Raw genomic sequence first — 14,212 nt, 5'->3', positions numbered from 1 at the left:
AGTTGAGGTGGTGTGGGCATTTAGAGATTATGAGTAGAATAGGATAAAGGAGGAAAGGAATAGTAGGGGTCATCCCAGGAGGCATTGGAGGGAGGGTATGGTCAAATAGACTTTAAGCTTTAGTCAAGTTTAGTGGCTTGATCATCCGGCAGGTTTGTGTGAGTGTATTATATCAGAGTGAAGCTATGTAAACAAATGGTTTTTATGGCTTGACATTCTTTTGGAGTGTCAGCAAAGTAACATTTATGAAAGGATTTAGGGACACCATTTAGCTGGACCCGAGTCCTGGAGGTGGGAAGTGCACTATAAAGGAGGGATAGGTGGGGATGTTGCAGTTCAGTGAGTAGTTTGGTCTGGTATTCTTACTTCTGGCAAAACGTCTATTAAACAAGTGATGGTAAATGTGTTTTCTTTTTTGGGGGGATTTCACTTCCTCAGTGGGAGATGGCTGATGTGCTAATTAAAAAAAAAAAAAGAGTCATATCCTGGGGATATAATTTGAAAGTGTTTGTCTACAAGCAGATAGCAACAAAGTGGGTAAAGCACCCTGGTAATGATTGCTTGTGAGCACAATCGTGCATTGTTTTTCCATTTAACCCTTTCAGGGTCCAGAGGCCAAATTTCAAAGTGCACACCAGGGTCCAAGAATTTAAAAAAAAAAATTAAATTTTTTCTTATGAAATGGTAGAGTTTTTTTTCTGAAGGTAATAAAACAAAAAGTATGAAATTTGATGGAAAATTGACGAAATAATGCTCTCGCGAATTTTGATGTGTCAGCAATATTTACAGATCGGCAATTTTGCTGACTTTGACTCCCATTTTAGGCCAATTACATTATTCCAGTCAACTAAATTCTTAGCTATTCACTAGTATTACTTCTATTCTATCGATTGAACACAAGAAATCGCCAACTCAACTGTTTCATCTACAAAATAAAGTGATCGGAAATTGGTAATTTGGCCAATTTAACACTAAAGTTCAAAATATTCCAATTTCAAAATAGGGTCCAGAATAAACAATGTAGGTATTCCTGGCACTAAACTAACATTTCCTCTGTTCATTAGTTATGTTTTGAGGCTTTACAAATGAATTCCATTTTGATTTTTTATTCACATAATGTTGGAGTGTGAGCAAAGTAACATTTATGAAGGGGTTCAAAACTGGCAAAAAATAGAAGATTTGCTGTAGTATGCAATATTGTAATAAATCGGCCAGTGTGATAATAAAATATCATAGAAGATTTGCTGTTATGCAATATTGTAATAATTGTATAAATATCATCACCACTTTTGTGAATGTATATTAGACCCACCAGCTGGCGTGTATTAGACGTGTGAGGTCGTTTGTTTACTCTTGAACATCAGCAAAAATTTAACATTTCCACTACTTTGAGCTCAGTTTCAAGCCATTTCCAGTGTGAAAACCAATCAAAATCATCTCTATTTCTGTAATATGTCTTCCATTCTATCAAATGAGGCCAAGAAATAGCAAATACACCTATAAAAAACATACGAAAAAACACTGCAAAGTCGCTGTTTTAATCGAAAATCACAGTCTCAGTTTTTCTCTCATTATACACTGTGTGCTGCAGGATTTGTTTTATGTATTCTCTCATATCTAGGCCCTAATTTACCACTCACAGCTTATCAGAGTGAGCTGAGGTCATGGCGTAGATCTACGGTTTGGACTCAGAACGTAAAGCCGTAGATCTATGGCACGGACCCTGAAAGGGTTAATCAGTGCAGTGGACCCTCACATACCGTTGGCATCACATAACGTTAAATCCGCATACCGATACAATTTATCTCTAAGATTTTGCCTCGCATACCGCCAAAAAACCTGCTCAACGCTATTCGTCCGAGACGCGTCTAATGTGCGGCCTGAGCCAGCCTCACATGTTCCGCCAGTGGCATTGTTTACCAGCCAGCCTCCACGGTAACATCCAAGCATACAGTCGGAACATTTCGTATTATTACAGTGTTTTTGGTGATTTTATCTGCAAAATAAGTGACCATGGGCCCCAAGAAAGCTTCTAGTGCCAACCCTACAGGAATAAGGGTGAGAATTACTATAGAGATGAAGAAAGAGATCATTGCTAAGTATGAAAGTGGAGTGCGTGTCTCCGAGCTGGCCAGGTTGTATAGTAAATCCCAATCAACCATCTCTACTATTGTGTCCAACAAAACGGCAATCAAGGAAGCTGTTCTTGCCAAAGGTTCAACTGTGTTTTCGAAACAGAGATTGCAAGTGATGGAAGATGTTGAGAGACTCTTATTGGTATGGATAAATGAAAAACAGATAGCAGGAGATAGCATCTCTCAAGTGATCATAAGTGAAAAGGCTAGGAAGTTGCTTGAGGATTTAATTAAAAAAATGCCTGCAACTAGTGATGATGTGAGTGAATTTAAGGCCAGCAAAGGTTGGTTTGAGAGATTTAAGAAGCGTAGTGGCATACATAGTGTGATAAGGCATGGTGAGGCTGCCAGTTCGGACCACAAAGCAGCTGAAAAATATGTGCAGGAATTCAAGGAGTACATAGACGGTGAAGGACTGAAACCTGAACAAGTGTTTAATTTTGATGAAACAGGCCTGTTTTGGAAGAAAATGCCAAGCAGGACGTACATTACTCAGGAGGAAAAGGCACTCCCAGGACATATGCCTATGAAAGACAGGCTTACTCTGTTGATGTGTTCCAATGCTAGTGGTGATTGCAAAGTGAAGCCTTTATTAGTGTATCACTCAGAAATTCCCAGAGCGTTCAGGCAAAAGAATATCCTCAAGGCTAATTTGTGTGCTGTGGAGGGCAAACAGTAAGGCATGGGTCACTAGGGATTTTTTCTATGACTGGTTACACCAAGCATTTGCCCCCAATGTGAAAGATTACCTAACTGAAAAGAAATTAGACCTTAAGTGCCTCCTGGTGTTAGACAATGCCCCTGGTCATCCTACAGACGTGGCAGAGCGACTTTATGGGGACATGAGCTTCATTAAGGTGAAGTTTTTGCCTCCTAATACCACTCCTCTCCTTCAGCCCATGGACCAGCAGGTTATTGCAAACTTCAAAAAACTGTACACAAAAGCTCTGTTTGAAAGGTGCTTTGTAGTGACCTCAGAAACTCAATTGACTCTAAGAGAGTTTTGGAGAGATCACTTTAATATCCTCAATTGTGTAAACCTTATAGGTAAGGCTTGGGAGGGAGTGACTAAGAGGACCTTGAACTCTGCTTGGAAGAAACTGTGGCCAGAATGTGTAGACAAAGGGATTTTGAAGGGTTTGAGGCTAACCCTGGGAATCCTATGCCAGTTGAGAAATCCATTGTGGCATTGAAAAGTCCTTGGGGTTGGAGGTTAGTGGGGATGATGTGGAAGAGTTGGTGGAGGAGGACAATGAAGAACTAACCACTGATGAGCTGCTAGATCAACTTCAACAGCAAGAGGCCAGACCTGAGGAAACTGGTTCGGAGGAGGGGAGAGAGAAATTGAAGAAGTTGCCTACTTCAAAGATTAAGGAAATGTGTGGAATGTGGCTTAAAGTGCAAACCTTTTTTGATGACTATCACCCTAACACAGCTATTGCAAGCCGTGCTGGTGACTATTACACTGACACTGTTGTGAAACACTTTAGGAAAGTCATAAAGGAACGAGAGGTACAGGCCACTATGGACAGATATGTTGTGCGACAGAAGTCCAGTGACTCTGAAGCTGGTCCTAGTGGCATTAAAAGAAGGGAAGTAACCCCAGAAAAGGACTTGACACCTCAAGTCTTAATGGAAGGGGATTCCCCTTCTAAACACTAAGACTCTCTCCTCCTCCCATCCCATCAATCATCACCAGATCTTCAATAAAGGTAAGTGTCATGTAACTGTGCATGCCTTTTTCAGTTTGTGTGTATTAAAATTAATATTTCATGTGGTAAAATTTTTTTTTTTTTATACTTTGGGGTGTCTTGCACGGATTAATTTGATTTCCATTATTTCTTTTGGGGAAAATTCATTCGCATAATGATAATTTCGCATAACAATGAGCTCTCAGGAACAGATTAATATCATTATGCGGGGGTCCACTGTATTATTATACATCTGAAATGTGATGTCAGCACCCTTCTGGCAAGACAGTAATTGAATGAGTGATGGTGAATGTATTTCCTCTTTTTTGAGTAACTCTACCTCGGTGGGAGATGGCCTGTGTTAAATAAAAAAAAAAACAGTATTAGAGAAATTCTCACTTTTATAAAGAGGGTCCAAGATGCTTGTACAGTATCTCTCATGATGGGGTTTGCCTCAATGCTGGTGAAGTGCTCTTGATCCAAGAGCACTTTGATCAAAGAGCACTTTGATAAAGCCTGATTACCTCCCATTTCCTAGTGCTGTATGACCTCTGTGGGTTTAGTGCTTCCCAGTGATTTAATATACTGTACATTAAACCTTCTCATAATGCACAGTATGAGTTCTTAAATATCAGCATCCTATGAATGTTAGTGTTATCTGAAGTGAGGAACATGGGAAAAATAGGGCTAAAATGTGAGGATACTGGAGATTATGTTCATGTACAAATTGTTTATCATCTTGGGAGTCAGGTTCTGGTTGTGTCTGTATTGTGGACTCTACCAGTGTGATGTCATACTATCATACTATTAATTTAAATTTTAAATTGACACTAGTACTGCAACCCTCCTGTACAGAATATACTTCTAATGACAGATTCCTTGCCGGAGGGCTGCATCTGCTGCCTTCCAAGAGCATGTTGGACGTCAAGGAACATTTCCCCATGGCATTAAGCTTCACACAATGGTTGACTACTTTGCTGTTGGGAACCGCTCAAATTCATTTCTCAATCTAAGTGTTGATGTTGGCAGGTATTTCATGATGAAGTATTTTAGTTTTTATAATATTTTAGTATATAGAAAGTGTCTTCAACCTATTATATAGGAAGAAATGGCTTTTAAGAAGCACAGAAAAAGCAATTAAGCCAAAGGAAAATGAGGTAAGTGACTTTAGAGATGTAACCTAATACATTATTTTAATTTCTTCATAGTCTGGAAACCCATATAGGCTCTTTATAGTAGTGTGTATGTTATAAACTATGTTAGGTTTTTTTGCATATATCTCACTAGATATTGAATGCACTAACACTGCGTTTTTATTTCTTTTTTGGGCCACCCTACTTCGGTGGGATATGGACACTTTGTTAAAAAAAAATTATAAATAATTCACACATTGAAAACCAGGAAGAAGCAAAATTTTTGAGAATTCATATGAACAGCAAGCTTAACTTTAGCAGTCACATCCATCGCTTATCTTAGAAAGTGGCCATTCTTTCCAGTGTATGCTAATCTGTACCAGAATGAATATGTACTACTTTGTACTATACTTTAATCTATCCTTATCTTGCTTGTGGAATCTGTACATGGGGATTTGCAACAAGCACGCGTAGGTTCACTAGGATTGGTCCTGGCTTGGGTCTTTTCCATGTGGTGACCCAGGACCGATTTACAACAGATAATCATCTAAAAAAATAACACAACAGAAATCTACCGTTAGAATAATCACTCAAGCTGATCTCAGACAGAGACAAAGACAACCAATCTAATTAATGTACAGAGTATCTATGCTTACTCCTGTGCAAATTACATATACAGAGTTTAACCCTTTGACTGTTTCAGGCCCCTCTCTGAAACTGTCATTCTATGTCGCTCAATTTTTGAAAAAAAAAAAAATTATTTTTTCTTATGAAATGATAGAGAATCTTTTCCCGATGGTAATGACACCAAAAGTTCGAAATTTGGTCGAAAACTCGTGGAATTATGCTCCCGCGAAGTTAGCGGTCTCGGCGACATATGCGTATCGGCGATTTCGCCGACTTTGAGCCCAATTTTCAGCCAATTCCATTGTTCCAGTTGACCAAACTCATAGCTATTTCTTTAGAACTCCATTTTATCTATCAGCTGAGTACAAGAAACCCATTTACTAATTTGGACTACCCAATATGGTGGTCAGAAATTGGCAATTTGGCCAATTTCACGCAAAATAAAAAAGATGCCAATTTCAAAATAGGGTCCAGAATAAACAAGGTAGACATTCGTGGCACTAAAATAACATATGCTCTGTTCATTAGTCACATCTCTAGGCCCCTCTTATATTATTATTGCTTTCTATTTTGATTTTTTATTCATACAAAAAAATACAAAATTTACTGTTATGCAGACGACTGCATTATTGTAAAAATGGTATAAATAATATCAGTGCACTAGTGAAAGAATATTAGACTCCCCAGTTGACGTGTATTGGACGTGTGGTGTGATTTATGTACTCTTGAACATTGGTAAAAATCGAACATTTCCGCTACTTTGAGCTCAGTTTCAAGGTCGTTTTCATCGTAAAAGTAATGAAAATCATCTCTATTTCTGTAATATGTTTTCCATTTTATCACCTAAGACCATGAAAACGCGAATACAACGATAAATACTATACGAAAATACACCTCAAAGTCGGCGTTTTATTCCAAAAAAACGATCAGAGTTTTTTTTTTCTCATTACGCAATGTGTGCTGCAGGATTTTTTTTATGTGGTGCACACTGACCACACAGACCCATTCTCTCACATGTGGGCCTACCAGCTTTCTCCCACTTGATTTGAAGCCGCTAGAATTATTGAGTATATATACGTCAGAAACATTGGCTCGTAAGACGTATTTATACGTCGAAAACAGTCAAAGGGTTAAATACTGTCCAGTTAATTGTAACATAACACACAAACAACACCAGAAATAAATACCTTTTTGATGTCCCATGTGTATGGCTTAACCTGAGTAAAGACTAAATGAAAATCAAAGGACCAAAAATTTGATACATCCTGTTGAAGAGTCTTAAAACTTTTTAGCTCTAAATAGTTTCAGAGACATTATCAAAAATTATATCTTGTTCTTAATGTAATAATTCATCTGATGGCCATACAATTCACAGAATGGGTGGGGCTTGAACCCATGGCAGGGGAATCGTAAAAACTCCTGGGTCATTGTATTAACCACTGAGCCAACCAGTTCTATTAACATTCATCTGACTAGGTATATTTTTATACTCTATGAGTTTGAGCCCCATCCATTCTGTGATTTGTTTACAATCATATTGTTACAATTTCATGGGCCATAAAAATACTTTGCAGTAACAAAATCTAATTTCTATGAAAATATTTTTTTTCTTATTAACACACCAACCATTTCCCACGAAGGCAGGGTGACCTGAAAAAGGAGAAACACCTTCATCATTATTCACTCCATCACTGTCCTGCCAGGGAGGTGCCTACACTACAGTTAAAAAAACTGCAATATATCAACACCCCTCCTTCAAAGCACAGACACTGTACCTCCCACCTCCAGGACTCAGGTCCGGCTTGCTGGTTTCTCTGAATCTCTTCATAAATGCTACTTTGCTTACACTCCAACATCACATTAAGACATATAAACAATTTGTCTTCACTTGCTCCTACCTAACACGCTCACACATGCTTGCTGGAAGTCCAAGCCCCTCCCACACAAACCCACGTTTACCCCATCCCTCTCTAACTTTTCCTAGGTTGACCCCTACCCCACCTTCCTTTCACTACAGATTTCTTTCTTTCTTTCAACACACCGGCCGTATCCCACCGAGGCGGGGTGGCCCAAAAGGAGAAACGAAAGTTTCTCCTTTTACATTTAGTAATGTATACAGGAGAAGGGGTTACTAGCCCCTTGCTCCCGGCATTTTAGTCGCCTCTTACGACACGCATGGCTTACGGAGGAAGAATTCTGTTCCACTTCCCCATGGAGATAAGAGGAAATAAACAAGAACAAGAACTAGAAAGAAAATAGCAGAAAACCCAGAGGGGTGTGTGTATATTTATGCTTGTACATGTATGTGTAGTGTGACCTAAGTGTAAGTAGAAGTAGCAAGACATACCCGAAATTTTGCATGTTCATGAGACAGAAAAAAAGGACACCAGCAATCCTACCATCATGTAAAACAATTACAGGCACTACAGATTTATACACATTTTAAATTGTTAGCCTGTTCATTATTTTACCCAATTGTATTCCACTGTAATTCCCAGTAGTCCAAGACTATTCAGCCTGCTACCAGCTGATATCAGGAGCATTGCAGAAACAAATGTAAAAGTTTTTGAGAGGAAACTGGATCACTGCCTCTGCCAAGTGCCAGATCAACCAGGCTGTAATGGATGTGTGTGCCAGTGGGTTGCCAACAGCAGCAGCCTGGTTGAACAGGCAGTCAACGGAAAAGGTTGGCCCTAGGCTGGGCTGCAAGGGTAGAAAATCTTTTGAAACTGTCAGATATATCACAGGGTGTGTTGTGGTGGGTATAGTACTTTGTGGAGGGTGGAGTACAGTGTTGGTGGGGTGGTGGGACATAGTATTGTACATTATTGAGATGGAGAATAATGTGAAGTTGTGTGTGGGAGCATAGTACATTGAAGGGTTGAAGTTTAGTGTGGAGGTGATGTGAGTGTTGGGGCACAGTGTTTACCTGGAGTTTACCTGGAGAGAGTTTTGGGGGTCAACACCCCCGCGGCCCGGTCTGTGACCAGGCCTCCTGGTGGATCAGAGCCTGATCAACCAGGCTGTTGCTGCTGGCTGCACGCAAACCAACGTACGAGCCACAGCCCGGCTGGTCAGGAACCGACTTTAGGTGCTTGTCCAGTGCCAGCTTGAAGACTGCCAGGGGTCTGTTGGTAATCCCCCTTATGTATGCTGGGAGGCAGTTGAACAGTCTCGGGCCCCTGACACTTATTGTATGGTCTCTTAACGTGCTAGTGACACCCCTGCTTTTCATTGGGGGGATGTTGCATCGTCTGCCAAGTCTTTTGCTTTCGTAGTGAGTGATTTTCGTGTGCAAGTTCGGTACTAGTCCCTCTAGGATTTTCCAGGTGTATATAATCATGTATCTCTCCCGCCTGCATTCCAGGGAATACAGGTTCAGGAACCTCAAGCGCTCCCAGTAATTGAGGTGTTTTATCTCTGTTATGCGCGCCGTGAAGGTTCTCTGTACATTATCTAGGTCAGTGTAGGGGTGAAGTATGTTTTACTGGAGTACAGTAAGAGGGATGGGGAATAGTGTGGGTTTGAAATATAGTAAGGAAGGAAGGGGTGGCGAGCACATGTAAAATGTTGTGAGGTATGATGGTAGAGAGAGAGAAAATGCAAGAGAGGGAGATAGGTAAGAGAATAGGAGAGGGGGAATGGAAGAAGGTTAAGGAAAAGGGAGAGAGGGACCCTTCTGAATATTGTACATTACTTTTAATTTTGTGTTTATAATTTTGTTTATAAATATTATATATAAGGATTATTGTAACTCAGGAATACATCTCTGAGTATTGTGTGTGTGTGTGTGTGTGTCTATGGGAAAATGGGTTCCTTGTTCTGGACATTCAACTTAAGAATAATTTTTAGGAATGCATTAATGTCATAAGTGGGGGGATCTACTGTACCGTACTATATACTTCTATTTTATAAAATGCTTTCACTCATGCTTACTGGTAATGAGTGAGATAAATCCATACTTAGGTATGAATGAGCTTCTGTACAAAAGATTAATGGAAACTCATAAACTTATCTCATGTATTTTTGACTGGATTGATTTGTATATTTCAGGTACCCAGAATATACACAAGCTCTCATAGACCACTTGGTTGACAAGAAGGTCAACCACTGGGACTCTGCTATAAGGGAACTTGCTGCTAAGGTGAATATTGTTGAAGAGAGTATTGCATTTTATAATTAGTTTTTTGTCATGAAGGTTTTGTCATTATTTTTTAAATTTTTAAAATGAGCTTATAACAGAATGAAAACTTAACAAATTTAAGGGGCAAATGCAGTGAATGTAGCAGTAAGTTGCTAGTATGCACCTTCTCTGCTCCTGACTGTAAGGTGGAGTTGCAAAATTTTGTAATTATCATTGATAATACAGTGGTACCTTGACTTACGAGTGCCCCAACTTACGAGTTTTCCAAGTTACGAGCCATCGCTTGATCAATTTTTTGCTTTGAATTGTGGGTCAAAATCTGAGTTACGAGTGAGCTTCAGATATGTCTCCACTAGTTGGCGCAGTGAATGCCACAACATCTGCCCAGCATCCCAGCATTTTGTGCTTTTTATGCCATTATTTTGCCAAATTTCTTTTTTCTAACCATGGGTCCTAAGAAAGTAAATGCAAAGGACAGTGCTGAGAGGAGGAGGATGCCCATTGAATTAAAGCATGAAATCATAGAAAAACATAAGAAAATTGCTTTTGTTTCAGCGTTTTCCATATGAAACTAGTGATCTAGTGTAGTTAGCCTCACAAACACTCCATTTTCTCTTATAACAAGAACTCAGAAGGGCAAGAATGGGAAGATATGGTTAAAGCAATAATTATTTTTACCTCGGGAGTGGCCACCACCACTCATCACACAATGACATATTTTATTCATTCTAGAGTATATATCATGTTTCTATGTTATTTATGTTGTTTATTATGTCATATTAGATCAATTGTGATAGATAATTAAGCCGTAGAGTTGATATTAGCGTTATATTAAAGTATTTTCACCTGCCTCCTGAAAGCCAGGAATTCCGCTGGAATGGATTAATAGCATTTCAATTAATTTCAGTGAGGAAAATTGATTTGACATATGAGCAAATTGAGTTATGAGCTTGGTCATGGAACAAATTAAACTCGTAAGTCAAAGTACCGTTGTATAGGTTAATTGGTTCTGATATGTAAACTTGTATGTAAGAAAATATGTATGTTTCAGGCACTTCATAATTTAACTCCTTTGGCCCCTGAGTATATGAGTAAGACAGTTGCACCACAGCTACTGGATCAGTCCACAGGCTCAATCTTAGTCACAAGACATGGCTCTATATTAGCACTGGCAAATATCACACTTGCTCTCTCTCTTGTGGCTAGTAAGGAAGGCAAATCTCTGAAAGACATCTTGGGTATGTATCACTTTTGAAATGTTTCGTCTATAGATTTAACTCTGAATTGGCATAAAATCACATTGAGAGTTAAGAATTTTATACTTTTTGGCATTACATTGGGCTTTATGAACATATAAAAAATATTCATGGCAGTGATGAAATATGTAAAGTTATTTTGCATAAAATGTTCAGAGCTAAGCTCTTGGAGTTCCCCTAGTTACACCGACATCAGTTATATTTCATCTTGTTAAATTTATTTCTCTGGCTACATAACTTTTTTTAAATATTAACGATTGAAGTTTTTCCACTGATAGGAAATGGGAAAGAAAGCATTTGAAAGGATTCACTTCAAAGTGCATTGAATTCTTGCACTTTTTTTTATATCTGTTTACATCTATTTTATTTAGTGACAGCCTAAAGCAAAATTTTAACCATTAACAGGTCAAGAGATATTGGATGGCATTGCTAAGATAGTACCTACGTTAGAAGAAAGAAAGCTTTTTCGTGGAATGGGAGGAGAGTACATGAAGCAGGCAACATCAGTGATGATAGAAAAGTGTTCTCTGGCTGCAGCACCATTTCATGGCCACAAAGTACTTGGTAAGGGGCCTTTAAGTCTCGCTTGTTAAAAATGCTCTCTGATATCCTTTTGCAAATATGTATACCAGAGGCATCAGTTTCTCACACTGTTCATGTGTGATTACATAGTACTTATTTGTGCATAGCAGTGGATAGTATGGAGTAATCTGTATATCACCATTGTTGAGATTGCCTGTCCTTAATATGAGAAAGTTAAAATAAGTGGAGCCCCATTAAATGGTGCCTCATTGAACTTAGGACAATACATTTCAATATTCCCAGCCATTGTATGAGACAGATGAAATGCTATTATTAAACGTGCCTGCTATCCTTTGCCATACACCACATTCTTATACATTTTTCCTGAGAACCCTAACACTCATCATTTAGAACTCATTTGACGGTACAGTGTTATACAATACACCTAGTAGTATGTTGTGTAATATAGACCATTTGATGCACTCTATATTTTAAGTCAAATAGTTCTCTGTTGTCTGAGTCAAATATTTTTCTGCTGAACTAATAGAGATTTAGTAAGAAAATAGACTTCATTCAGTGGTACTACTTTGAAAAGATTTTTTTGAACCAACTCATGATATTGAACAAAGCCTTGCCTCTTTTGCAATTTAACTATCTTTTCTGGTGCTCTTTAATAACATAACACACCAATCCTCCCTTTTAATAAGGAAGAACCCAAGGCCAGCTATTGTAGAGGTTTTGATTTGCTAGAAGTCTTGTTGAATAAAGATACCCATAAGATTCATGGCTTTTGCATTCCCAGTAACTTTCATTTGTGATCACCTATTTGTAGCTACATAAGAAGAGCAATGCTTATGGTGTCATGTCTATTATTATTATTTCCATTTGAAATTTTTTTCTCGTGATGCATCCAACAACAGTGACTTCTAGATGAAGGGGAGGACTGAACCCATGACTTTTCTGTTGTGTTAAATACTCCTTGTAGTGAATTTCTGGCAAGAGATGGTCATTGAGTAAAAAAATAAAAAGAGACAGATAAATTCTTTTTTTTTTTTTTTTTTTTTTTTTTTTTTTTTCAACAAGTCGGTCGTCTCCCACCGAGGCAGGGTGACCCAAAAAAAAGAAAGAAAATCCCCAAAAAGAAAATACTTTCATCATCATTCAACACTTTCACCACACTCACACATTATCACTGCTTTTGCAGAGGTGCTCAGAATACAACAGCTTAGAAGCATATACGTATAGAGATACACAACATATCCCTCCAAACTGCCAATATCCCAAACCCCTCCTTTAAAGTGCAGGCATTGTACTTCCCATTTCCAGGACTCAAGTCCGACTATATGAAAATAACCGGTTTCCCTGAATCCCTTCACTAAATATTACCCTGCTCACACTCCAACAGATCGTCAGGTCCCAAGTATCATTCGTCTCCATTCACTCCTATCTAACACGCTCATGCACGCTTGCTGGAAGTCCAAGCCCCTCACCCACAAAACCTCCTTTACCCCCTCTTTCCAACCCTTTCGAGGACGACCCCTACCCCTCTTTCCTTCCCCTATAGATTTATATGCTTTCCATGTCATTCTACTTTGATCCATTCTCTCTAAATGACCAAACCACCTCAACAACCCCTCTTCTGCCCTCTGACTAATGCTTTTATTAACTCCACACCTTCTCCTAATTTCCACACTCCGAATTTTCTGCATAATATTTACACCACACATTGCCCTTAGACAGGACATCTCCACTGCCTCCAACCGTCTCCTCGCTGCTGCATTTACCACCCAAGCTTCACATCCATATAAGAGTGTTGGTACTACTATACTTTCATACATTCCCTTCTTTGCCTCCATAGATAACGTTTTTTGACTCCACATATACCTCAATGCACCACTCACCTTTTTTCCCTCATCAATTCTATGATTAATTCTTGTTAAATTCTTGATTAAATTCTTGTTAATATAATATATCCTGGATCACCTTAAATTTTCACTAAATGTTGAACCTTTTCACTGTTGCAACCACCGAAATAAAAGTGCTGACGGTGTTGCGATTTAAAAAAAATTCTTCTGAAGTGGCAGAGAATCTTTTTCTGAAGGTAGTGACACCAAAAAATGTGAAATTTAGTGGAAAACTTACAGGCACAAAGTTGGCAGTCTAGGAGCAATTTATGTATTGGTGATTTCACCCATTTTGAGTAGTATTTTAAGCCAATTCTAATGCTCAAATTGATGCAATTCCTAGATATTTCACAAGTATGCCCTCTATTTAATTAAGTGAGTACAAGAAACTGTCCATTCAACTATCAGAACTTCCCTATAATATGCACAGAAATTTGTAATTTAATAAATTTTACACAAAATTTAAAAAAAGCTTATATATAAACATTAGGCATTCCAGCCAACAGAGCAGTATGTTTTCTTTTCATTACTCATATCCCCAAACCTCTCCTATAAAGCATTTCCCTCCATTTTGAATCTATCGTCACACAAAATATAAAAATTTAACATCTTTTTTTAATATAATATAACCAGCAATGATTGATCATGGTTTTAGGCCATGACAGTAATTGAAGCGGACTTAATAAAAACCCATAAAACCAATCAGAGGGGGCTAGAGGCTCCTCCCCTTCCTCAGGAAAATTGTCAAAAATTTAATATTTCTTCCCTATTTTAAAATACTTCCAATATGAGACCAAGAA

General features: G+C 38.5%; 1 protein-coding gene across 4 annotated transcripts in view; it reads left to right on the top strand.

Annotated features, from left to right (window-relative positions):
* The window catches only part of Tbcd (tubulin folding cofactor D), a 51,933-nt gene that overhangs the window by 13,333 nt on the left and 24,388 nt on the right, over positions 1-14,212 (top strand). For all 4 annotated transcript variants that reach the window (XM_053776236.2, XM_053776237.2, XM_053776238.2 and 1 more), the window contains exons 11-14: positions 4,701-4,855; positions 9,640-9,730; positions 10,782-10,968; positions 11,392-11,550. In XM_053776236.2, the coding sequence (XP_053632211.1) occupies positions 4,701-4,855; positions 9,640-9,730; positions 10,782-10,968; positions 11,392-11,550 (592 nt within the window). The remainder of the gene's footprint in view (positions 1-4,700; positions 4,856-9,639; positions 9,731-10,781; positions 10,969-11,391; positions 11,551-14,212) is intronic.

The sequence above is a fragment of the Cherax quadricarinatus genome, chromosome 19 (assembly GCF_038502225.1).
Source record: "Cherax quadricarinatus isolate ZL_2023a chromosome 19, ASM3850222v1, whole genome shotgun sequence".
In the NCBI taxonomy this organism is placed as follows: Eukaryota; Metazoa; Arthropoda; class Malacostraca; order Decapoda; family Parastacidae; genus Cherax; species Cherax quadricarinatus.
Note: the sequence above shows the minus strand (reverse complement) of the source record. Positions and strands in the feature narration are given on the sequence as shown.